The following is a 27248-nucleotide window of genomic DNA, read 5'->3' as shown; positions in this document are numbered from 1 at the left end:
AGCAATTCGCTGAATATTAGTGGATAACCAGCTATATCGTGCAATATAGCTGGTTATCTGCTATATTTATTTATTTTCAGCACTTGATATACCGCAAGTGACCCTGAGGCAACTATGCAGTTTACAATTTCTATTGCAGGTATCTATTTATTTATTAGGATTTATTTACCGCCTTTTTGAAGGAATTCACTCAAGGCGGTACTTTGCACTGTCTCTAATGGACTCGCAATGGAGGGCTAAGTGAGTTGTCCAGGGTTACATGGAGCTGCAGAGGGAAATGAACCTGATTCCCCAGAATCTCAACCTACTGCTAACCATCAGGCAGCAGCGGGAATCGAACCCTGTTCACAACCCGCTGCACTAACCGTTAGGCTATCTAACTGGCTATCTCCTGATGATTATTTGTAGATAGCCGGTTAAGCGCTATTTAACCAGCCTGAAGCCATTCCTGGCTGCTTAAATAGCACTGAATATTGGGTGGCATGTGTTTTGAAAATACTTTGGCTGAAAATAGGGCACAGATTTAGGAGCCGAAAACAGGAGCATAAATTTAGGAGCTCAACTTTTTTTGAATATCGGGCCTGCAGAGACTAAGAAAATGATATGTTGCCTGGGCATATTACACCTTATAAATTGTGGGAGTCACATTGCAAGTGTTGAGGTGAGCGTTAGCACTGATGCTGAAAGCATATAATCTCCAGCACAGGTGTGAGGATCATTCCTGTGATGTTACCTGCTAAATTCAGGGCCGCCGAGAGGGGGGGGAGGGGCAAAATATCCCGGGCCTGGGCCTCTAGAGGGGGCCCAGCGCCAGGGTCTCTCTCTCTCCTGCTCCTGACGGAACCCGGGTGATCACGTCCCGACAGGAGCAGGCGAGAGAAAACTCCGGAGGCTGGGGAGGACCCAGAGGAGCAGCAGATAAAGCAGGTAGAAGAGAGTTTCTTCACAGTCGACTGCCGTATTGCCTTCCAAGTTCCGGGCAGCTGCTTTTCCCCTCAGGCGTGCAAGCTTAGTTTTGAAAACGAGCATGTGCGACCTGAGATAAAAAGCAGTCGCTGGGGTAGGCCACGCAGCAGAACTGTGAAGAAGAGAAGCACTGGAGTGGAGGAGAAGACTCTTCTGCTGGTGGGGCCTTGGGATGGCAATGATCCCTGGGGGGGGGGGGGGGGGGGGGGAGAGGCCTGACGGTAATGGCCCTGCCCCATGCCCGGCTCAGTCTCTCTGTGGCCCTGGCTAAATTTACCCAATTGAAGACATTACCCACTAAAACAGCAGAGCTTTATAACTCAAAAATGCCACATATAGTATTATACTCATCCCATCTGGAACTTCGGGGTAAAGAAGTCCCAAGGAGTCCACATCACAGAGGACATGGCAAGGTGCGAACCCTCCACATTTCTAGTTTTTATTTTAACATTGCTATTTTACATTTCTTAAGCTGGGAGCTGATTTGGACTTGCAAGACAGCTAGAAATGTATTTTTTCTGGTAACTACCCTTCTAAGGCAGTAGAAATTTGTGGTTTGACATCTATGCTAACTTGTGATAAGTTGCTGGTCAGCAACCAAAGAGCCAGAGACTCCTATGACTAAGGACACCTGCAGTAGCCAGATAAACAATCAAAAGGAGAAGTAAGTGGGTGTAGGTGAAATTGTAACTTCAGCAAGAGGGTGGGGGAGGACTACGATTAACAAGGACATAGGTCAAACCATTATCTAATGAAAACTTATGCTTATATGACAGGCCTTAAAACTGTCCATGCAATTAGGGAATAAATAATTTAAGTTGAAAGATGGTAGAAAGTGCTAGAACAGGATTCACCATAAAAGGAAATAGAGTGTTCTGGAAAGATGCATATTCATTAGGTAGGAAGGGTAATTATAATTAAGATAATGAAGAAAGAAAAGATGAAAAAGAATTGAGGATGGTGAGCCTCAATGTGCCTACACTAGCAGGTGGACATATTGACAGCTCCCAGGGAAAACTCTGTTCTTATTTGCTACATATTTATTGGGATTTTACTTGTTGATATTTCAATAATTACTGATTGGCTTCTTTGACTATTTGAATAAACGTTTATTGTATTTAATACTTATTTAGTAGCCAGAGTTTTTCTTGCCTGGGGGAACATATTTCTTGAGGGTCCCCCCCCCAGATACCCCCAGAAGGCTACTCCTGTCTCTGAGGCAAAGACAGGAGTACAGGAGCAACTGCATTCACCTTACCTTGGCTCTTGAGACATAAATAAATCTGAGTTCTGGACAGGATGGATGGTAACATGCTTGTAAAGAGCAGAGAGCAGAAAGTGGAGATTATAGGTGTCAGAAAAATTCATTGCTGCTGTTTCCTGGCAAAGCACATGTAAAGCTTGACAAAAGTGTCAGATTTTATAGGGGAAGGAAGAAAAGGAAAGAAGGACGGGACAAAACTGAAGGGGTTGGAAAGAAGTCTAAAATCTCTGGCATGTCCCATATAGCAATTTGCATGAATTAGAGAACTCAGCACTGCCTCTTCGGCATGCTAATCAGAGACTGCTGCCGCATTAGTCCCAATAAAGAAAAACACGGACAAGCATATGCTTATGCTAATAGCCAGAACAATTACAGCGGAACAAATGGCCTGATTGTAAATGCAAGTCTCCAAGGATCTGCCTTTCCCTCTAGCCAGCTCTGTCATTTTTGCTGGTTCTTAAACTAAATATCTCCCTCTAGGGCCCATTGTTCTGTAAAATGCAGACCATGGTGTGACATTAATATGTTCCTCTATGTGGTCTCTGCTAGCCTCGAGGGGGAAAAAAACACACAGGGCACCAATCAGTGAGAATACTTTTCAGCAGCTGGCATGGTGCAAAATAAAGTTTTTGCCACTTTCTGAAGAATTACAAAGTGAGGTGTATTTTCAAAGCACTTAGACCAGGGGCGTAGCTACGGGTGGGCCTGGGTGGGCCCAGGCCCACCCAGTTTAGCCTCAGGCCCACCCACCCAGAAGCAGAGTCCGTGTCTATCCTCTCCCACCCGTGCCGCAGCCCTTCATTTAATGGTGTCGGCGCTGCTGTTGCACCCCACAGTCTCCCACCCCCGCGGCGGCGCTTACACTTCGCTATGGCGCTGCCTGACAGCAACTCTACAGATGCAGCACCGACGGACGTCCTGCTTCGGGGCCTTCCGCGTCCCGCCTCCGTAAACAGGAAGTTACATCAGCGCGTCAGAGGGAAGGCCCCGGAGCAGGACGTCCGTCGGTGCCGCATCTGTAGAGTTGCTGTCAGGCAGCGCTATAGCGAAGTGTAAGCGCCGCCGTGGGGGTAGGAGACTGTGAGGTGCTACAGCAGCGCGGACAGCATGATTAAACCTCGGGGTTTCCTCTTGCAAAACATGGCAAAACTTATATACATCAGCCAGGTTTTGATGAGCTTACCACAAAAGATCAGAGAATGCCATGCAGCTATCATTGAATTTAGTGGCAAGGACACATCATGCTGAAAGGACAGCCTGAACTTTCTCAGTGGCAGGAGCTTTGATGTGGAATGCACTTCCAGGTCAGATATGTCTGTGTGCTAGTGGGACTCAGATTAAGCAGCTTTTCAAGAGACAGCTTTTTCTAACATCTTTTTTTTTTTGAAAGTTGAATGACTATGTTTGGATCTGGGGAAGAAGGAGCAGTATTGATTTATTTTACATGTGTGAATGTATTTGTGCTGTTTATGATTTTGAATTTGAAAGAGTGACAAGAAATCCTCTCAACAAAACCTTCTATGCCACCCTGGACTCTAGCGGAAAAGTCTCATGTCGTGCCCGTGGCAAACGTGAGCAGCACACTCTCCGCATTGAATGGAATACTTAACTCAGCTCATCAGCATATGTTTTAGTATAACCTGTGGCTGTGTTTTCCACAGGACTTAACACCCCTGCATAACTCCTCTCTGCCTTGTCCAGACTGTGTAATGTATGTTCAACCTATGGTAATCTACAGCTAAGCCAGGGGCGGACTGACCATTCAGACAACTGGGCAGTGCCCGAGGGCCAAGAGGCTCTCCCCGGATGCCTTCGGGGGCAGGAAACTTTCTCTGCATTGCCCAGGTAAAATTATATATATTATAAAATGGTAGTGGGCTTCTGGGTGGGGGTGGGCTCTGCAGTGCTCAGGCGAAAAAAACCCTTTTGTTGGGCACCTGGGTGGGGATGGAGGATTGCTAAAAGGAGGGATGTGGGGGTTAGGATTGGGCAGAGGGAAGGATGTGGAGATAAGGAAGGGCTGATGCCAGACTAGAGGGAGAGATGGAGGGTGGAGGGAAGGGCAGGGCTGATGCTGGGCTAGAGGGAGGTTATTATTTAGTAATCCCAAGAAATACTACTCATACCTATATACATAGTGCCCACCCATATTAGCTCTGGGCCCACCCAAAATGTCAGGTCTGGCTACGCCACTGACTTAGACTTACAAAGTTGCATAGTAACCAATGGAACTTTGTAAGTCTAAGTGCTTTGAAAATGAGCCCAATTATAGTGAAGCTGTCTTCTATTTGCTTCTTTGTACAATTAGTATTGCATATTTAAATTAGTGGAGGAGTGGCCTAGTGGTTAGAGCACCAGAGGTGGCTGGTTCAAATCCCACTGCTGCTCCTTGTGATCTTGGGCAAGTCACTTAACCCTCCACCGCCTCAGGTACAAACTTAGATGGTGAGCCCTCCTGGGACAGAGAAATATCCAGAATACCTGAATGGAACTCACCTTGAGCTACTAAAGGTGTGAGCAAAATCTAAATAAATACTGTTCTCCATGAAATGTACAGACACATGAAGACAGGGACACTGTGCTTTATCTGTGAATGGATCAGCCCAAAGCATTAATGTAAGCTACAGCCTGAATTTCGAAAGAGAGGCTCTTGGAAACCACCAACAGTATTAAATCCTGGCTCATTCTGTTGCAGTTAGGTAGGCTCTGCCATCTCCGAGACTATTCAGAGGAAGACGTTTTTATTGGCACGATAATTTGAACATGTGTTGCTACAATGCATAGGAAGGGTGAATTTATCACAGGATACCAAGCTAACCACAGCATATATCGGCAATGCATGCATGTAAACCGAGGCAGGAACAACTTACTGCTTTTATTTTTCAGTACATATCGGAATTTATGAGTATATTTCATAAGATACATACATAAGTGCCAATCCTGCTCCAATGATAGTGGATAATTACTTGGTCGAAGTTTTAGCATAGATTTTGCAGTCATAACTCAGTAATGAATTGATCTGTAGTTGATTGCAAACATTGGGTCTCTGAATGCTTAGCCAATAATACCACAACTGTTTCTGCAAGAGAACCGGAACATTGAATGCTGTGAAACCAATGATCTCAACATGTAAATATACACGTACACAAGTATTGCCATACTCGAAAAGACCAAAAGTCCATCAAGCACAGCATCCTGTTTCCAAAAGTGGTCAATCCAGGTCATAAGTACCTGGCAAGATCCCAAAAAAGTACAATACATTTTATGCTGCTTAATATAGAAATAAGCAGTGGATTTGCTCCAAGTTCATTTTAATAATGGCCTATCGTCGTTTCCTTTAACAAGCCATCCAAGCCTTTTTTTAAACCCCGCTAAGCTAACTGCTTTTACTACATTCTCTGGCATCAAATTCAAGTTTAATTACACGTTGAGTGAAGAAAATTTTCGCTGATTTGTTTTAAATGTACTACTTTGTAGCTTCATCGCATGCCCCCTAGTCCTAGTATTTTTGGAAAGAGTAAACAAGTGATTCACGTCTACCTGTTCCACTCCACTCATTATTTTATAGACTTTTATCATATCTCCCCTCAGTCGTCTTTTCTCTAAGCTAAAGAGCCCTAGCCACGTTAGCCTTTCCTCATAGGGAAGTCGTTCCATCCCCTTTATCATTTTCGTCGCCCTTCTCTGAACCCTTTCTAATTCCATCATATCTTTTTTGAGATGTGGTGACCAGAATTGAACACAGTATTCAAGGTGCGGTCACACAATGGAGCAATACAAAGGCATTATAATGTCCTCATTTCTGTTTTCCATTCCTTTCTTAATAATACCTAACATTCTATTTGCTTTCTTAGCCACCGCCGCACACTGAGCAGAGGGTTTCAACATATCATCAAGCTGGTCAGTGACTCTTAATGTGTAACCTTGCATTACGTAGCTATAATTCAGGTTGCTCTTTCCCACATGCATCACTTTGCACTTGCGCACGTTAAACATCATCTGCCATTTAGACGCCCAGTCTCCCAGTCTCGTAAGGTCCTCTTGTAATTTTTCACAATCCTCTTGCGATTTAACAACTTTGAATAACTTTGTGTCGTCAGCATATTTAATTTAATATGCTTTGTATGTGTCGTGTTGTAGTATACAAGGAGGCTCATTTTCAAAGCACTTAGCCTCCCAAAGTGCTTTGAAAATATGCCTCAGAGTACTCCTGAGATGATTGAGACACTTTCTCAAGAAATACTTCATCCAAAATTAAAGCTGCATTGAAATGCCAGTTCTTTGATTGAAATTGTCCAGATTCATAGTAATAAACTGATCCTTGGGGCACTCTACTGTATAGAGGATCTAGGCCCCTGCCTACACAGCTACCAACAAAGCTTGGGTGACAACTTCCTATAATCTATACATTGGACAATGTGACCTGAACTTTGGTCTGTACTTGCAAGAAATTGTTTGTGGACTACTTAGCTGATGTAATCCTTGCAACTATTGTATTATGAACGTCTTGCACTGGAACAAGAACCTCTGGTAAGCTTATCCCAGCCACTTTGGTGCCTGGGTCTGGGGACTTTTCTGAACTCCAAGAACTGCATTTTCAGTAATGTAAAACGGATATGCTTATAGTCTCTGAGGTCAGAATGTCCAGAACAGAAAAGGGCGATGAAAATGATAAAAGGGATGGGATGACTTCCCTATGAGTAAAGGCAAAACAGGCTGGGGTTTTTCAACTTGGAGAAGAGATGACTGAAGGGAGATACAATAGAGGGCTATAAAATACTGAGTGGAGTGGAATGGGTAGACATGAATCACTTGTTCATTCTTTCCAAAAATATTAGGACTTGGGGGCAAGCAATGAAGCTACTAAGTAGTAAATTTAAAGCAATTTAGAAAAAATATTTCTTCACTCAACATGTAATTGAACTCTGGAATTCATTGTCAGAGAATATGGTAAAAGCAGTTAGCTTAGCAGGGTTTAAAAAAGGTTTGTATAATTTCCTATAAGAAAAGTCCATAAGCCATTATTAAGATGAACTTGGGAAAAATCTACTGCTTATTTCTAGGATAAGCAGCATAAAATCTGTTTTACTCTTTTGGGATCTTGCCAGGGACTTATGACCTGGACTGGCCACTGTTGGAAACAGGATACTGGGCTTCACGGACTTTCAGGGTTTTTTTTTTTTTTTTTTACTAAGGCACGTTCACGTTTTTGGCGCGCGCTAAATTTGTAGGTGCGCTAAACGTTAGAGACACCAATGCATTCCTATGGGTCTCTAACGTTTTGTGCACCCACAATTTTAGCGTGCACTAAAAACGTGAGCGCGCCTTAGTAAAAGACGCCCTCAGTCTTTTCCAGGATGGCAACACTTATGTTCTTTTGTTCATAGCAGCGCCTCTATTTTTCTTACCACCGAACTGAGGCTTACTGACCTTTAGTTTCCCATTTCTTCTCTGTCACCATATTTGTGGAGAGGGAACACATCTGCCCATTCCCAATCCTCTGTCGCCAATGATCTATTATACAAATCTTTATGGCCCACCAGAACCTCTTTGAGCTCCTTCAGTATCCTCAGATGTATCTCATCCAGCCCCACAATTTTGTCCACTTTCAGTTTTTCCAATTGTTCATAAACACTTTCTTCCATGAAAGGTGCCATATTTACTCCACTCCCATATGTGTCTTTGTCATCCAATAGAGTTCTTTTTCCAGGATCTTCTTCCATAAGTACATAAGTATTGCCATACTGGGAAAGACCAAAGGTCCATCAAGCCCAGCATCCTGTTTCCAACAGTGGCCAATCCAAAAAAAGTACAAAATATTTTATACTGCTTATCCTAGAAATAGTGGATTTTCCCCATCCATTTAATAATGGTCTATGGACTTTTCCTTTAGGAAATTATCCAAACCTTTTTAAAACCCTGCTAAGCTAGCTGCTTTTACCACATTCTCTGGCAATGAATTCCAGAGTTTAATTACACATTGAGTCAAGAAACATTTTCTACGATTCGTTTTAAATTTACTACTTTGTAGCATCATCGCATGCCCCCTAGTCCTAGTATTTTTGGAAAGCGTGAACAGACGCTTCACATCTACTCGTTCAACTCCACTCATTATTTTATAGACCTCTATCATATCTCCCCTCAGCCGCCTTTTCTCTAGGCTGAAGAGCCCTAGCCACTTTAGCCTTTCCTCATAGGGAACTCGTCCCATCCCCTTTCTCATTTTCATCGCCCTTCTCTGCACCTTTTCTAATTCCACTATATCTTTTTTGAGATGCGGTGACCAGAATTGAACACAATATTCGAGGTGTGGTCGCACTATGGAGCGATACGAAGGCATTTTTGTTTGTTCCATGAACACAGAAGAGAAGTAATTGTTTAGTATGTCAGTCTTTTCCACATCATTCTTCACATATCGGTTCTCAGCAGTCTCACAATTCCATTTCTAGCCTTCCTCCTTTCACCAATACACCTGAAAAAAGTCTTGTCACCTCTGTTTATGTCTCTAGCCATTTTTTTCTTTTGCCTACACATTTGCCAGCTGTATTTCTCTCTTCACTACTTTGAGTTTTATGCCATATTCATTTCTATGTTCTTTCTGTATTCTTCTGTACTTCACAAACACTACCTGGTTTGCCTATATTCCTCCAAAAACCTTTTTGGTGAACTATATAGGTTTCCTTTTCCTCTTGCTTTTGTTTACTTTCCCTACATAAAGATACATTGCCATTTTTATTGCGCCTTTCAGATTGAAGCACTTTTAATATTTCTAGAACTTGAGGGAATCAAAGTATTTTGGCGACGATCGGGCACAGTGATTTCTGCAACATGTTTGAGCATGTTGGCACTCTATGTGCCCTTTCAATTTCAAAAGGGTGTGGAAATTTCCACTTTAACAACTTTGCCAAAAAAAAAATCTTCTAAAAATCTTAAAGGATTCGGTACCCTCAGAAAGACCTGAAATCTTATGTTATTACATTGGTTTTGATCTCCCATGTCCTCTATAGCTGTCTTCAGCCCCACCGCCATCTTGGAAATGCCACATCATTGCCTTATCTTCAAGATCACTCACCCTGGTTTCTGCCACCTCAATTCTGTTCTCAATAGCATAAAACATGTGGTAACGTGAGAAAGTTCTGGTTTGATCTCCTTGATGTTACTGCTGTCGTGTGATATGCTGTGGCTGTTCCATTACAGCTGCCATGTCTTTGCTTTCATTCCGTCTTTGGATATTTTGGAGGGGGATGGAGGGTCCAGATCAGCCCTTAGTACAAGTTCCTAGTGGAAACATCACCTCAGTTTTCCCTTGTTTATTAGCAGTCATGTTACAAATAAGTATACTGAGAAAATAAATGTTGATGAGCTGTAATGTATAAGAGTTTGTGATAGGCTCCTCTAAGTGTCCATCTAGGATGAGCTCTCAAGCTATCTTTATTGTAAAAGCTCAATCAGTTCAATGCGTATTTTTGTTATACAGATTCAGTCAGTCTAAATAGACATTTTTAGTGTCTAAGCTTGAATCCAATGTTTTATTTATCAAAAAGCCAACAGAGCAGGCAGAAACCTTTAGAGTGTAGTATTTAGAATACAGTTGTTGACAATAGATTGAAGCTGCGTAGGATAGGGAAACTGCAACTTGAATATTGTGTGCAATTCTGGTTATTACATCTCAAAATAAAAAAAAAGGGGAATTAGAAATGGTGCAGTGAAGGGTGACTAAAATGATAAAGGGGATGTAACACCAGAGTCTAGGCCTATTCAACTTAAAGAAGAGATGACTGAGGGAAGATATGTTAGATATAATAGATATAAGATAATGAGATACGTTATAAAATCACTAGTAAAAATGGCCCGTTTCTGACACAAATGAAACGGGCACTAGCAAGGTTTTCCTCGGTGTGTGTATGTTTGAGAGAGTGTGAGTGACTGTGTGAAAGAGAGAGAGTGAATGTGTGTGTGTGACAGAGAGAGAGAGAGTGAGTTTGGTTGCGAGTGTGTCTGTGAGAGAGTGTGTGTGTGAGAATGAGAATGTTTGAATGTGACACAGTGTGAGACATAGAGTGTGTGGTGGACAGTGTATGAGAGTGAGAGAGACACTGTTTGTGTGCCAGAGATACCTCCCCCCTCCCTCTGTGTGGTCGCAGGACCCCTCCCCCTTCTCTCAGATCTCTGGACCCCCCCTTTCCCCCTCTGGTCTCAGGACCCCTCCCCCCTTCCTCCTCCTCCCTCTTCCCTCCCCCCTCTCAGGACTCTGAACCCCCCTCACCTCTGGCCTCAGGACAGATGTCCCATTGCAACGTTGGAAGCGCAGTATCCGCCCTCCACCACACCCCCCCAAAGTCGCCGCCCCTCACCTCCCCCCCCCAAGTTGCCACCACACCACCCTCCACCCCCCCACATGTTGCCACCGCTCCCCCCTCTACCCACCCCCCGATGTCACAGCAGCCAGTGCTCCACCCTCCCCCCCAAACAGGTCGCTGCCGCTCCCCTCCCCCCCTCTGTCCTACATCAGCTCAGCGCCGCTCCCCCCCGCCCCCCCCCCCCGATACAAAAACAAAAAAAATCAAATTGTACCTTTAAAATGGTTTTAAAAAGGAAGCGGGGCCCTGCAGCCAGCCATCGTTTGTCAGCTGTGCATCCGCTCCTCTTCTCACCTTTGACATCACTGCCCCTGGAGAAGAACCCTGGAGGAGCGCACTGCGCAGCGACGTGAGAGGAGGAGAGGATGCACAACTGACAGCCGATGGCTGCCTGCGGTGCCCCGCTTCCTTTTTAAAAGCATTTTTGCAGTTTCATTTTTTTTGTTTGTTTTTGTATCGGACGGAGGGGGGGGGGGGGGGGAAGCGTCGCTGAGCTGACGTAGGACAGAGGGGGGGGTGAGCGGCGGCGACCTGTTTGGGGAGGGGTGGAGGGTGGAGCAGTGGCGTTTCGTCGCTTTGCAATGGGTTGGTGATGCCATTCGTTCAGTGTCAGTGCTCCGCCCTCGACGTCATCACGTTTGACGCATGGGCAGGGCAGACACTCATGGAGGAAGAGCGATCTCAGCCACTTCACTTTTAGAACGTTGGGAAAGTGAGGCTTCATTAGAACGTTGGAGGTGCGTTTTATATAGAGAGATGAGTAGAGTGGAATGAGTAAATGCAAACTGATTGTTTATGATTTCAAAAATGTACAAAGACTAGGGGACACACTATGAAGTTACATAGTCGTACTTTATTTAGAAAATAGGAGAAAATGCTTTTTTCACTCAGCAAATACAAGGGTTAAATGAAACGTAATGCCTCTAGCTCCATAATTCATCAACAGATGGCAGCACCAATGCACTACATGTGTTCACTTGTTCTTTGAAATCTGTTCCTTCATCTCAGTTGGGGCTTTTTTTTTTTTTTTTTTACAAAGCCGCACTAGTGATTCCCGTGCAGCAAATCAGAGGAGGCCCATTGGAATCGCTAGCATGGCTGTGTAAAAGAAGCCCTTGGTGAAAAGTGTCTGTGTGAAGAGGCTGTTTTCCTATTGCATGTAAAAATGGAAGTATGCAGTGAGCACTCATCAGTGCACTTTAAGCGATGTTCTGTGAAAGAATTTCTGACTGTTGATGGGAATCCCTCCAACAGGGCTGGATTAAGTCCAAGTGATGCCCTAAGTACAGCCCAACAATGATGCCCTTTGGCCCTTCCATTGCTTAACTGAAAAGACATTAACACTCAATAGGTGCTGAGAAATATCATTATTGTAGGAAACAAAACATCATATATATTTACAATGATTAGAAAAACACTTAAATTCATGTTCTATAAAACGTGTGACAGATGGCAATGAAAGAGTTAAGGGCATGATAGCTGGGGGGGGGGGGGGGACTCTGTGGTGCCTCCCTCACCTTGGTGCTCTAAGCATGTGGTTATTTTGCTTAAAAGTTAATTTAGGTTTGTACCAGTGTCGTAGCTACGTGGGGCCACGGGGCCTAGGCCCCCGTAGATTTGTCCCTGGACCCCCATGCCGGTGATCCTCTCGACCCCCCCCTCCTGCCGCCAACCTTCCCCCGCCGTCGCCTACCTTTGATGGCAGGGGACCCTAACCCCCACCAGTCGAGGTCCTCTTCTTCCGGCGCAAGGCTTCATTCTGTTTCTGTGAGTCTGACGTCCTGCACATTGTTCGTGCAGGACGTCAGACTGACAGAAATAGAACGAAGCCTTGCGCCAGAAGAAGAGGACCTCGACTGGCGGGGGTTGAGGTCCCCCGCCAGCAAAGGTAGGCGGCGGCAGGGGAGGGTTGGCGGCGGGAGGGGGGGTCGAGAGGGTCGTTGGCAGGGGGGTCAAAGTTGGTGGTGGTGGAGGCGGGGGGGGGGGGGGCTAAAATGTGCCCCCTCATCTCGGGCTCTGGACCCCCCTCCCGCCGAAGTCTGGCTACGCCTCTGATTTGTATTCCAATTGAAATTCACCACCACATTCAGGTTGTTTCTGGTGATGACTGTGTTGATGTAAGTACTGTGCATTGGTGGTCCAAAATTTGTAAAGACTGTGGACAAGGAAAGGCTGATTTGTGTGATCAAAAATGAATTTCACAATCTGTGACAGCAATGAGTGAGTCTCGCACAAGAAAGTTTGATGAACTCAAAAAGGCCCAGCAGGATCACTCAAAACATTACACTGTAGCCCTTAAAAGTTTAATTCACGCTTCCTATGGTACTTGCTAATGAAGATGAATTCAATGTACACAGCTAACAAGTATAATTCTCTCTTATTCTTCTGGAGTCCGTCTGATTCCTTCTGCGGGACTCTGAATGTTGTAAAATGGCGCCTGCTTTTAAACGGACGCTATCCGAGTCTTCCAGTCAAACAGACAATTTTATTTAAAGGGACCACCTAGAACTGGGCAAGATAATACTTCTTAAAGAGCCCATTACAAAAAAAAAAAACCAACTTTACATTCTATACGATTGTTTAATCCTATAGGGTTAAAGAGTTTAACTTGAAAATCCAGCATTCTTCTGGTTGGATGAGTGCACGGTCATGACCTCCACCTCTTATGGATTTTGCAATGCGATCGATGGCTATACATTTAAAGTCAGTGAAAGTATGAAGTGAAACACAAGAGGGGCTTCTTTTTGTTGGTGAATAATATTAAACTTGTGGTCACTGAAACGTTGCTTTAGTGTTCGTGTGGTTTTGCCCATGTACAATTTTTGACAAGGACACATCAAAACGTACACCACATGGGTGCTGTTGCAATCAGTGTCCTATTTCAATCTGTATTTTTTATGATCGTAAGGATTAATGAAGACATTTGTAGTGATCATATTGGGGCGGAACATGAATTTGCCACACTCTTTATGGCCTTTGTTCGATGTAATCATCTTATTTGTTAACTGGGCCTGCATTATTTCCCGAAGGTTTTGACCCCTGGAATAGGCGACGCGCAGCTGGTGATCATGGAAAGCAGGGTGAGCTTGTAATATTCTTCAATGGCGTTTTAAAATACGAACAACTCCTCTGATGCCATGAGTATATCTAAGAATACAGGTTTGCAACTGCCTAGCTGATGTTTTTGCTGCAGGTTGTAACAAAGTGTCTCTATCGTTATACGTAGCTCTGGTATAGGCAGTTTTCAGGATTTCCGCAGGATATTCTCTTGTGCTAAAATTTTTAAGTAGAATTTTAGCTTGACTTTTGAATACCTTAGTGTCACTGCAGATTCTTCGATATCTGAGGAGTTGGGAGAACAGCAGGCTATTTTTGGTCGCCAATGGATGACTGCTACTGTAATGAAGACGATTATTACGATCCGTGGGTTTGACATATACTTTAGTGGTAAATGCTAGTTCTTCTTGAATAACCAGGATACCCAGAAAATTAATCTGAGAGACTGTTGCTTGGTGAAGTGGATATTTGTATCCTTGTTGTTTAACCATACAAAGAAAGATTGCAATTGCTCTTGGTTACCTTTCCATAGCATAAAGATGTCGTCGATGTATCAATGCCATGTGAATACAAATTGTCTCCAGGGATTCTCCCCCAACCAGCGATTCTCAAAGTGCACCATGTAAAGACAGATAATCGAGGGGACGCACATGTCGCTCATAGCTATACCCTTCTCTTGTTGATAAAATTGTTCTTTAAACAAAAAAAAAAGTTGTTTTTTAAGGCTATAGTAGCAAATTCAATCAAAAAGTGGGTAGGTACCTGGTGTGGGCGTGGCCTGGTTTCAAGAAATTCTTCTATAATAATTAGGCAATCTTGTTGAGGTAAGAACTATGTGACCATAGTTAGAGGATATTCATTAGCAGGTACTGTCTCATAAATAAGAGGAGCTGTCTTGTACCATCAGTCTAAGGAACCAGTCCATAAATTGTGAGAGAGGTTCGAGTACTGAATTTATAGAGGCTACGATAGGTCTCCCAGAAGGGAATACAGAATCTTTATGTATTTTGGGTACTGTATAAAATAAAGGAACCAGTGGATATTGTTTATTGAGAAAGGCAAATTCTTGTTTGGTGAGAAACCCATCCCCTACTTCTCTCTGGGTGATTTCCAAAATCCTTTCTTGTATATCTTCTGTAGGGCATAAGTCGTGGTATCTGCCAATTGTTGTAAAATTTCATTTTCATAGTAGTGTTTATCTAGGATGACTAGAGCTCCTCCTTTATCAGCCCTACGGACGATGATGTTGTCATCTGTCTTCAGAGATAGGAGAGATAGACCTCTATCATATCTCCCCTCAGCCGTCTCTTCTCCAAGCTGAAGAGCCCTAGCCGCTTCAGTCTTTCCTCATAGGGAAGTCGTCCCATCCCCTTTATCATTTTTGATGCCCTTCTCTGTACCTTTTCTAATTCCACTATATCTTTTTTGAGAGAGTTCATATAGGGTTGGTATACCCTCCCTCTCCCCTCTTTCTCAGTACTGAATTGGATCTCTGTCTCTCTGTAGAAATGGGGTAGCTGCTATGGACTCCTTCCTCCACAGCTTCCCTAACTGAAAAACCTGTGTAAAACGGCAACTTTAAGTGGGGTTGTGTAAAGGGAGGCAAAAGTGTCATGCGAATTATTTCTTACTCGCTTATTGGCCCTGTTAAATTTTGGACTAGTATTAGTCCTTTTCTGGGGTTTCTCATTATTGTAGTTCATTCTACCTACTTTGTTCCATTGATTTTGTTGTCTATCCTGCCAGTGGCGTAGCAAGGGTGGGGCGGTGGGGGCAGTCTGCCCCGAGTGCATGCCGCTGGGGGGGGGGGGGGGTGTCGGCTCCGCTGGTTCCCTGCTGACTCTGCCCCAGGACAGGTTACTTCCTGTTCTGGGGCAGAGGGAGCAGGGAACCAGCGGAACCGACACCCCCCCCCCCCAGCAGCGTGCACACGGCAGGCAAGAATGCACTCGGGGGGGGGGGGCTTGGGTGATGCGCCGAGGTGGGGTTTGATGCGCTGAGGGGGGTTTGGGGTTGATGCGCCGAGGGGGGGGCTTGGGTGATGCGCCGAGGGGGTGTGCGCAGCGGCGAACCGCCCCGGGTGGCAGCCGCCCTCGCTACGCCACTGTATCCTGCCTCTGAGCAAGGAAATTTCTATTATGCCAGGAGAAAATTGTTCCATACTTATAACCCCTCTCATCACACTTAAACTTTTCAAACTTAGGACTTCTTTTACAAAGCCGCACTAGCGATTCCCGCACTGCAAATGAGCGGAAGCCCATAGGAATTGAATGGACTTCCTCTCATTTGCTGCACTGAGAATCAGTAGCGTTGCTTTGTAAAAGACATACAAAGTTCCTTTCTAATCCTTTTATATTTCTCACGTAAATCAAAACAAGCAACATTTTCATTCAAAAATTGTAATTCTTTTTCCAAATCAGCTTTTACTTTTTCTCCCTTCGACTTTGATGTCCGTATAATGAGGATCATCAGGTCTAGTGAACATTTATTTAAAATCGCCTCCCATTGCTGCATAAATGACAGATCATCTATAGACATTGTGGGTGATTTGTTGATCCTTAATCCCTTTGGTATCCTCTTAAATTTACAATAGTCCAACAAAGAAGAAGCATGTAATTCCATCCTAATCATCCTTTTACTGAGCCTAATCATCTCTTCTCAATGGTTAAGAAAGTCATCAAATGCCTCACTAGGACAGTCCTAGAAAACAGATGGGCAAGCGATCCGCTAGTCCCAGTAAAATGGAAGTCAAAGAAGCAGACACCATGAAGGTAGATAGAAAAGCCTTTATTGTAGAAAGCCAAATCAAAAGGCGCCCAGCAGGGCTGCTTTAGGGGCAATGGCGTTTCATACCAGTAAGGTTTCTTGTGGCAGACAAGAAGTCATAGGACCCAGCCTCAATTTAAAGTCAGCTTTTCCAGCCAGGCACAGAGATTCATGAATGAGCAGAGATCCCCCCCTGTGTCTAGAAGTTCCGGTGAGTTTAGTCTGACTTGCATATCAACACTGTTTTTGTATTATACCCTTTTTGAGATAACTATTGATATATATCTTTTAAATTGTTTCAGTTGTACCTGGGTGTGTTGGCAGTATCAAACCTTGGGCTATACCTTGGGTGAAGTGGCAGTATTACACCTTAAGGGTATGTAACGATACATTGACTAGTTCCAAGACACCTTTTAATGTATTTATTTGTTTTATGAGTATAGTATACTTATATTTATTGATCTATTTATTTAGCCTATATAATAATTTGCACCTCCAACGTTCCATGGCTGGTTGGCTGTCTGGGTTCGTAACATCTCCTGACGTCAGCCAGCTTCCAGTGTTCCATTCCCTCTCACTGTCCCGCCCTCACGTCAAGACGTAATGACATCAGAGGGTGGAACAGTGAGAGGGAAGGGAACGCTGGAGGCGAGCTGATGTCAGGAGGGATGTTATGAATGGAACGAAAGCCAGCGCCAGCCATTCAGAGAACTTTCAGGTACAAATTGAGGGAAGGAGAGAATCACTGGACATCGAGGGGAGGGAAGGGGATGGCAGGGCAGAGGAGAATTGATGGACATGGATGGGATGGGAGGACAGTATTGCGGGACACGGATGGGAGGGCAGGGAAGAGGAGAATCGCTGGACATGGAGGGGATGGGATGGGAGGGAAAGGAAGGGAAGAATCGCTGGACATGGAGGGGATGACAGGGCAGGGGAGAGAGAGAGAAAAAAAGCTTACATCACAGCCTTCCTAGGGCCCATTTCATTGTTGAGGAAACGGACATGGTTCCACTAGTTTATATGTACTTTCTAATTTTATGTTATACAAATGAATATGGCATTTTTAACAATCAATTGGTTTTAAATTATCTTTGGTCTGTGTTTATTAGATGTGCATATCCATTTTTATGCAAGCTTAAGTTTATTAGTATAAATATCACCCCTGAAGCAACCTTGCTGGATGAAACACAGCAGTGTTGGGTGCCTTTTATCCGGCTTTCTACAGTAAAGGCTTTTTTATCCACCTTCTTCATGTCTGCTTCTTCGACTTCTATTTTACTGGGACTAGCGAACCACTTGCCCATCTGTTTTCTTGGCCACTGCAAAGAACAGGATACTGGGTATATGGATCTTTGGTCTCCTCTAATATGGCAATGTTTATTGTCACAAAATGCCTACCCACCTGCCTGGAGCTACCTCTTTACTGTTTAGATGGTCTATCCCCAGCACAGCTCAGGTCCACCTGCACTTGCCACTTGTGCTCTACACTAGCACCCTCCTCCCACCAACTGGGTCCCAACCACCTATGGGCAAGTCTCCCACTCTCAAATTATCCCCAGTGATTTCTAAGTTACTGGGGGCCACATTCCCAGTGGGCCCACAGTTCTCAGAAAGCACTCACAGACCCAATATACAAACCATCAGGATTCTCAGTCAGTCCAGACAAGCAGAGGCAATAAACTAAAAATGTTTATTGCCATGAAAATTTAGAACAATGAACAAAAAAAGTGCAATCAGCAAAACAATAACAGGCAACTGAAATATGGATCAATTATAACACTATCTAAACATGTGTTTACTATCCAAATAGTATCCGGGGAGATCAGGACATATAGCTGCAATGCTCGGATCAGGAGAAAGAACAGCAGACCACCACACAAAGACCTGAGTAGTAGTAAATGTTGGAATGTATTGTATTTTACATGCATTGCCTGTCACCTATTATTTCTCTGTGATTACTCTGTGACCTCTGATGTGAATTACTTAGAGAGGTCACACAGCTATGCAACTTCCTGTGGGGGTTAGACACAGTTAGATGCAGCACATGCAGCACATGGAGCACATGGAGCTCATGATCTCTCCTAACCTGAGAGGATCTATGGTGGTGTGAGCATCCATTACCATCTAAGCACATGGAAGGAGCTGATAATACAAATGTATAGTAATATGTATATATAAGCCTGTCTGATTATAATCTAACTACAAACTGTGAGTAAACAGATGTTTTGTTACTTCAACTTTAAAGTGACTCAGCAGTGAATTATTCAGGGGTGAATGAGAGAGAGATGAAGAAAGAAATTAACATTTCTAAAGCTGAAGCTGTGTGTACTAAAATCTGCTAATTATTTACTACAAATAATCCAACAAAAGGGTTATGGGCCCAGGGGCCAGGAATTGAAAAAGAAGAGAAATATTACCAGGCAGTAAAAAAGCCACATTTTTCTCTTAAGTTTTAAAGGAAAGATTCAGTCTGTCTCTCTCTCCCCCCACACAGCAGACAGAAGGCTAAGAAAATGGCTGAGGGAAGAAATTCACCATTTTTCTATTCTCTCAAGGTGCCTAGATTAACTGAGTTTAATTATCGGCAGTGGGAATTAAGATTCATATGTCTCCTTCGAGCAAAAAGATTAGATATATGCTTAGACCAAGACAGAACAGCTGAAAATATGGCTGAATGGGACAATGCAAACTATTATGTGAAGTGCATGCTTTTGGAAGCTCTCTCAGAGAAACAAGCCATATTAGTGGAGGGAAAAGATACACCAAAGGACATTTTATATAAACTGAGAACTATGTATGCAACTACATATGCAAAGCAGCAACCAATTTGGTTGGCAGAGTTGAATGAAACCAAATTAAGGGATAAAAGTAAATGTAATGATCACATTATGCATCTTATGTCTTCATTTCAAAAGCTAGAACTTTCTGGAATTCCCATGTGTGATGCATTGAAAAGAGCATTTCTTTTTACCTCACTATCAAAGAAGTTTGATGTTTTTAGGTCTGTAAATGAGGCCATTGAAGGGCAATCTTTTGAACAGACAACATCAAAACTAAGGCAGGAATGCATAATAAATGATTCTGAGGAGATGTGTTCTCAAAGCAAGTCAGAGAGAAATGAAACAAATTTCTTGGCAAAGAACAGAGGAAGGCGGAGCTATGGGAAAACTCCACCCAAGGGCAAGCTGATTTGCTACTCATGTGGAAAGGAGGGACATGTATCTAAATGGTGTAAGGAAACACAAAACACTCCCTCTAGCTCACCTAAGCCAATGGAACAAAAGAATTTTCAAACCAGGAAATGTATGAAGGACAAAGATAAACACAAGGGTTTTCTAATGGCAGAAAAATCTTTGACTATGGTAAATAATAATTCAAATGAAAGTACTTGGATTTTGGATTCGGGGAGCACATGCCATTTAACCAATTGTAAGAATTTCTTTCAGGAAATGTGTCCAGAGGAAGGTATTCTTAAAACTGCAAACGCAGGGACTGCTAAGATCCAAGCAAAAGGTATTGGATTCTTAAAATGCAAAGTGTCTAATGAAGTTAAAGAAATTCCTGTAAGTGATGTCTTGTATATTCCCCAAGCAGTTTGCAATATGCTTAGTGTATCTACATTAGATAAGAAGGGATTTGCGATTCATTTTGAAAACAGTAAGTGCACAATCTCTAAAAATGATGAAGTGTATGCTGAAGCTTTTATGCATAATGATGTTTATAAGCTGAACATTTCAGGTGAAGCCTCACATCTGGCGCAAGTAAGGAAGAATGATGGTAAATGTAGTCTGGAAATCTGGCACCGCCGCCTGGGACATCGTGATTCTAAGGTGATCCAGGATCTTTACAGTAAGCAACTGGCCACTGGCATTCAGATAAGTGCAGATGCTGGTAAAATGGAGAAATGCATAGACTGTGTTACTCAAAAAGGTGTAAGACCCTCATTTCCTGCACACACAGGAAATAGGAGTAATAAAGTACTGGACTTAATACACAGTGACTTATGTGGACCGTTTAATATCCCATCATTGGGAAATAACAGATTTGTGCTAATATTCTTGGATGATTTCTCTAGATATTGTGTGGCCTATTTGCTGAAAGAAAAAAGTCAAGTCACAGACATGCTGAAGAAATACGTAGCCATGGTGAGCAATAAATTTGAAAGAAAACCAAAGGTTCTTCAGACCGACAATGGTGGTGAGTTCACTTCACAAAGCATGCGCACATTTCTAGAACAAGAAGGCATTCAGCATATCACAACAGTAGCTTATACACCAGAGCAAAATTCTGTTGCAGAGAGAAAATTTAGGTCACTTGTGGAAATGACCAGATGTATGCTGTCAGATAGCAATCTCCCTAAAAGACTATGGGGGGAAGCCATTCTCACAGCAGTGTACCTACAAAACAGAATGCCAACTAAAGGCGCTGAGCGCACACCACATGAGACATGGCATGGTAGGAAGCCAAACCTGTCACACATAAGAACATTTGGAAGTACAGCATATGCTCATGTACCAAAGCAAAGAAGGCATAAGCTGGATTCCACAACAGAAAGGGGCATTTTAGTTGGCTATGCTCCAGGACACAAAGGATATAGAATTTTGAATCTGAAAACTGGCATTGTTGGCATAAGACATGTTACATATTTTGATGAAAACAAAAGGGTTGATAAAGGCTGGATTATCCCAGATGAGCCTTATCATCCAGAATATGAAACTAGAACCATAATAGACATGCCAGTGTATATAAATGCCATACCAAGGCAGATGTCTGAAAGCAACTCACCTGTATCTAACGAGGAACAGGCAGAGGAAGCAGACACAGAAAGGATCATTGAAGAAGACAGTACAGTTGGAGAAGGGGAATCAATTGGAGAAGAACTCTCAGATTTAGAGGATGCAGAAAGGTCAGACCAACCTGTTGTCAGACGCTCATCCAGGGAAAACAAAGGTGTTCCACCCCCAAGACTGTCTTACCTAACAAAGTCAGCAGAAGCTCAAGAGCCCTTAACATGGGATGAGATTGAGAAAATGCCAGCAGAAGAAGCTGCTGAATGGCATAAAGCTGCACAAGAAGAAATTGATGCATTGGATAAAAATAATACTTGGATTCTTACAAAATTACCTCCTGGCAAGAAAGCTATAGGATGCAAATGGGTATTCAAGTTAAAAAGGAATGCACAAGGAAAAGTGGAAAGGTATAAAGCCAGATTAGTGGCAAAGGGATATCTTCAAAAATATGGAGAAGATTTTGATGAAGTGTTTGCACCTGTAGTGAAACACACGACAATCAGAACACTTCTGAGCATTGCAGTCTCAAAAGGCATGCAAGTCAACCACATTGATGTGAAAACAGCATTTCTTCACGGAGATATAACTGAAGACTTGTACATGGAACAACCAACAGGTTTCATAAATACAAAACAAAGACAGCTAGTGTGTAAATTAAACAAAGGTCTTTATGGATTAAAGCAAAGTGCAAAATGTTGGAATGAAAAATTGCATGAAATATTGACAAATTTAGGATTTAAACAAGGTGAAGCAGATAAATGCTTGTACACTAGGTGCACAAATGGACAATATGCATACATTTTAGCTTTTGTTGATGATCTGCTCATTGCAAGCAAAAGTGAGCAAGAGTACAAGGACATTGTAAAGTGTTTAAACCTCAATGTTGAGATAAAAGAACTTGGTAATGTGTCATACTATCTTGGTATAGAAATTGAGAAACAAAATGATGGTTCTTATCTTCTAAGCCAGAAGCAGAAAATAAATGAGCTTATTGAAAGTTTAGGTATGCAAGATGCCCAAGTTGTAAGCACTCCCATGATCACTGATTTTCTGAAGGATGAAACAGTAAGAGAACCTTTACCAGATAACATCCAATATAGATCAGCCATAGGTAAGCTTTTATATCTAACTACCACATACAGGGCTGATATAGCAAATGCAGTAGGAATTTTGAGCAGAAGGGTCAGCTCACCTACCAAATCAGATTGGACTGCAGTTAAAAGGATGGTAAGGTATTTAAAGGGTACCATTGATTGTAAATTAAAGATTTCAGCCAAAAGTAATCCAAAACTAATATGTTACTGTGATTCAGATTGGGCAGGGGATCATTCTGATTATAAATCCACAAGTGGATATGTGTTTATGTATGGAAATGTACAAATTTCATGGGCCAGTCATAAACAAAGTATTGTGAGTTTGTCTTCTACAGAAGCTGAATATGTGGCCGTATCGGAAGCGTGCAGAGAACTGATGTGGATTGAAAAACTTTTGCTGGATTTTGGAATAGCTGAAAAGAGACCAATCCAGATAATGGAAGATAATCAGAGCTGCATCCGACTGTCACAAAATGACAAGGTTCAGTCACGCACCAAGCACATCGCAACGAAATACCACAACGTGCGAGAGTTGGCGAAAGAAGGGGTCATCAGTCTACACTATTGTCACACCAGTGAGATGACAGCTGACATCATGACCAAACCGTTACCCAGAGAACATTTTGTGAATCTGCGTATAAAGCTTGGACTTTGTATGAATAAATAATTGCATGACAGTTATGCATGAGAAGGGGTTTGTTGGAATGTATTGTATTTTACATGCATTGCCTGTCACCTATTATTTCTCTGTGATTACTCTGTGACCTCTGATGTGAATTACTTAGAGAGGTCACACAGCTATGCAACTTCCTGTGGGGGTTAGACACAGTTAGATGCAGCACATGCAGCACATGGAGCACATGGAGCTCATGATCTCTCCTAACCTGAGAGGATCTATGGTGGTGTGAGCATCCATTACCATCTAAGCACATGGAAGGAGCTGATAATACAAATGTATAGTAATATGTATATATAAGCCTGTCTGATTATAATCTAACTACAAACTGTGAGTAAACAGATGTTTTGTTACTTCAACTTTAAAGTGACTCAGCAGTGAATTATTCAGGGGTGAATGAGAGAGAGATGAAGAAAGAAATTAACATTTCTAAAGCTGAAGCTGTGTGTACTAAAATCTGCTAATTATTTACTACAAATAATCCAACAGTAAAGGCTTTTATTGCACCAAAGAAATACTATGCCTAATCTGGTCACGTTTTGCCTACAAAGGCTACATCGGGGCAATGACAGTCAACCAAATAAAAAAAACAAAATTTAAAACCGAAATAATGTATATTTAAAAGCTGAGTAAAATATGAATGCGAAGATTAATAATAAATTAACACTAACAGACATGCAAAATGTTTCAGCTAAAACAAAGTATAAATTTGAACATAAATACAAAAATCAAACAATAGACATGCAAAGGCAAGGATCAAAAGAATCCCATAAATATAAAACCAAGCTCACAGTGTTAAACAACCAAGCTTTACTAGCATCAAATTAATATAGCTTTCTTTAAGAGTCAGAGGTCACTAGTGTTTAAACCAAAATAAAAACTCTTGAAATAAAAATTAAAACATGATGCCAGCCTAAGGGGCTCTGAAAAATAAAAAGCAATCCTAAAATTGAGTTTATGAATGAAATGCCATTGATAAAAATTCCGATTTTAATTATACTTTGATTGATTTTCCAGAATCTTCGAAACTCAAAAATAATAATAGAAATCAATGGAGGAGTGTGTGCCTTCTTGGAATCACTAAAGTTTGCCACCAGCGGCGATCAGCAAAATGTTGATTGTTGCTGGCTGAATATCAGGCCTGCTAAAATTAATTAGAAGGTTCGTACCTTAAACTGTGTAGCTATGCAGATAATGCCATGCATAGAGCCAGTGGTGTATATTCAGCTCCATTTGATATCTTGATAATGGCATTGGATATACATTACATATCTAAATGCTGCAGAATCTGTTTAACACCCCCACCCCCCTCCAATATTCAGAGCGATTTAAGAGAGCATGAGAAACTCCAGGACGTTAAATCTCTCTGAGCCTCCTAATCGACCATATTCAGCGGTACTAAACCTGGAAGTGCCACTGAATATCGTCTCTGACTGTCCATGTCAAAAGTGGGCAGGTCAGGGGTGGTACAGCGAATGGCACCGGGGAGGAGCCAGCGGTTATGAGGGTGCTGGCAATATTCACTGCCAAGACCTGCATAGCTAGCCCAGCCAAGTTAGGACAACTACAATGCTAACTCTTGTTTTTAGCTCCCCAATTCCCCAATAAAGCTCCCTTCCTTTCTTCTCACTACCCCAGCCCATGAGTCACAACCCCCCTTTCCCCCTGGAATGACCTCCCTAACCCTCTCCTACCTGATATCCCTAGTGGTCTTGTGAGGTCGATTGGGGCAGGAGCAAAGGCCACTCGCTCCTGCCTCTTGTAACTGCTAAAAGAAAATGGCTGCCATGACCTCTTGTGGCACAGAATATTGGGGGCTAATCTACCTGGTCAACATTTGAATATTAATCAACTAGTCTAATTTGACTGTCCAGAAGTGGAGCTACATAATTGAACTAACATGACAGGTTCTCAGAAGGCAGCTGACTAAGTGAAGGATGGATTCAAATCAACACATTTTTAGGCTGGAACAAAAGTAACTTTTAGATCTCAGCATTCTTCCAGTATCAGAGGAGACTAATTGAGACGGAAGCACCCTAGTTACAATCTAGATAAGACCAAGGAGTTGGACTGAACAGTCCTTCCCACAATGTGAGAGACAATGGACTCTCAAATACTATCCCCCTTCCCAGAATACAACAGAGAGTAAATTTGCAATAGCAGCTGTCTTCAAGGGATTGAGCAGAGGACAGTACTATACACATGATGACAGATGGGGCTGTTACAGAAAGAAGGCAAGTGAACTGATGCACAAATATATAGCCTTAGTTTATGACAGTAAAAGAATGAAAGACATACCTGAGTGTAAAGTGTTCCACACTTGAGTTTGACATCAGATATAAAACAATGCTAAGGACCTCTCCTGGTTTCAGGGGTCGATCTGGCAGACGGATGAAGACATTGTTGTCTAGCTGTTGCTCCTGCATTTGTTGTGTCTGTGGAAGCTGGACAAGGCTTATGCTGCCAATGCGCAGCAGGGGATGCTGGGTTGGCCCTTCTACCCTAGCTGCTGTGCCTCTCCGTGAAGGGGACTCTCCAAAGCACCCTCCATCTCCACTAGGAGCATGTAACGTATAGAACAGATCCACCTGCTGAGTCTCAGTATTTATGTCTAAATTCTCTGGCAGTTTTCTCCTACCCAAGGGCACAGCGCTAGGGCCAAACCAGGTGTGAGGGAGCTCCATCTGGACAAGGCAGGTTGCTAAGCTCCCACGCAGCCTGCAGGAACTCTTGATCTCTCGGACATCACGGAAGGCATGCAGTTGGACGCATGGGAGACGATCCACCACACCAAAGTCATCCCAATCCCTGCCAGCCACATAAAAGAGCACCTGGACAACAGGCTGGGATGCTGGCACACGCTGCTGGGTAATAAAAGCTCGCACTTTCCAGTTAACGGTCAAACGGTCTGGAATCTCCAGGGTGCTGGAGGGCTGCAGGAGCTCCTTAGGGAGGACCTGGCCTGTGCTGAATGGCCCCAGAGAAACATGGAGGACAGGCAGTTCCTTTGTCTGGAAAACCACAAAAGGCTCAGAGCGCTGAAGAGGACTGCTACTGCTGCTGTTCCATGGAAGGCTTTGCCGGGTTTCCTTCAGGAAGAAAGCCAGTCGGGTGTTGGAGAGACGATAGCTGATGGGGAGGGTCACAGCTTGGGAGGGCACAGAGGTTGATGGTTGGTCAGAAGTGGTTGGCAGTACTTTACTATAAACTGGAAAAAAAAACACAACAAAAAAAGTGTAAGCAAGGCATACAGGTCAGAGATAACAGAAGACAAGAAAGATAGAACATGCTAGACTTCAAACTTCCCCATACCAGATAAATGGAACATACAGGTATAAGAATTCAGTATCATAAAGAAGGAACAAAAACAAGTGCCCAAACCTCAGTATCAAATTAAACAGACATCAAAGTACCAGTAACAGATCACGGCTTCAGCCTAGTTTACGTGTCTCATCCTTTTGAGGATATGTTACTGACCAAGCTACCTGAAATCAGGCACAGAAAATTCATTCTTAGACTGTGAGTTAAAGAACGGTTAGGAAGCCACAAATGCTTGTCAATACTTTGGTCATCACATAGCCTCGTGAATTTTTTCAGAAACATATTAACCCCCAGAGTCTATATATGGCACTTTGAGTTGCACATGCAAATTTGGATGTGCGCCCAATTTGCGCACCCAACTTAATTCATTAGCAAGCCAACAAGTGCTGATAATTGGGCAAAACCAAGCAATTATCAGCACTAATTGGCAATAATTAGAATGTATGCACGCACCTTTTTAGGTGTATTCTATAAAGAGGTGTGCATAATTTCTAGTGCGTAGGTCCAACAAGGTGGAGTGGCAATGGGAGGGGCATGAGTGGGTCAGGGCTTTCCTAAAATTTATACACGTTGTTACTGAATTATCGGGATCTGTGTCTAATTTATGTGTGGGAATTTATTGGTTTCCATTGGTGTTCCATTGGTCAAGCCTAAATGTAGTCGCAGTTCCCAGCACTAAGTGCTATTCAATAAACTACTACTTGACATTTCTATAGCGCTACTAGGGTTACGCAGCGCTGTACAATTTAACAAAAAAGGGGCAGTCCATGCTCAAGAGAGCTTACAATCTAAAGGACGAAATGACAAGTTGGGGTAGTCTAGATTTCTTGAGTAGTGGTTAGGTGCCAAAGGCGACATTGAAGAGATGGGCTTTTAGCAGGGATTTGAAGATGGGCAGGGAAGGGGCTTGGCATATGGGCTCAGGGAGATTATTCCATGCATGGGGTGAGG

At 42.9% G+C, this 27248-nt stretch overlaps 1 protein-coding gene across 1 annotated transcript in view; it reads right to left on the bottom strand.

Moving 5' to 3' along the window:
- The window catches only part of TMEM132E (transmembrane protein 132E), a 1213499-nt gene that overhangs the window by 373111 nt on the left and 813140 nt on the right, over window positions 1-27248 (bottom strand). Inside the window, exon 2 of the mRNA XM_030185882.1 lies at window positions 25275-26184. Coding sequence (XP_030041742.1) covers window positions 25275-26184 — 910 coding nt within the window. The remainder of the gene's footprint in view (window positions 1-25274; window positions 26185-27248) is intronic.

This window comes from Microcaecilia unicolor, chromosome 13 (genome assembly GCF_901765095.1).
Source record: "Microcaecilia unicolor chromosome 13, aMicUni1.1, whole genome shotgun sequence".
NCBI lineage: Eukaryota > Metazoa > Chordata > Amphibia > Gymnophiona > Siphonopidae > Microcaecilia > Microcaecilia unicolor.
Note: the sequence above shows the minus strand (reverse complement) of the source record. Positions and strands in the feature narration are given on the sequence as shown.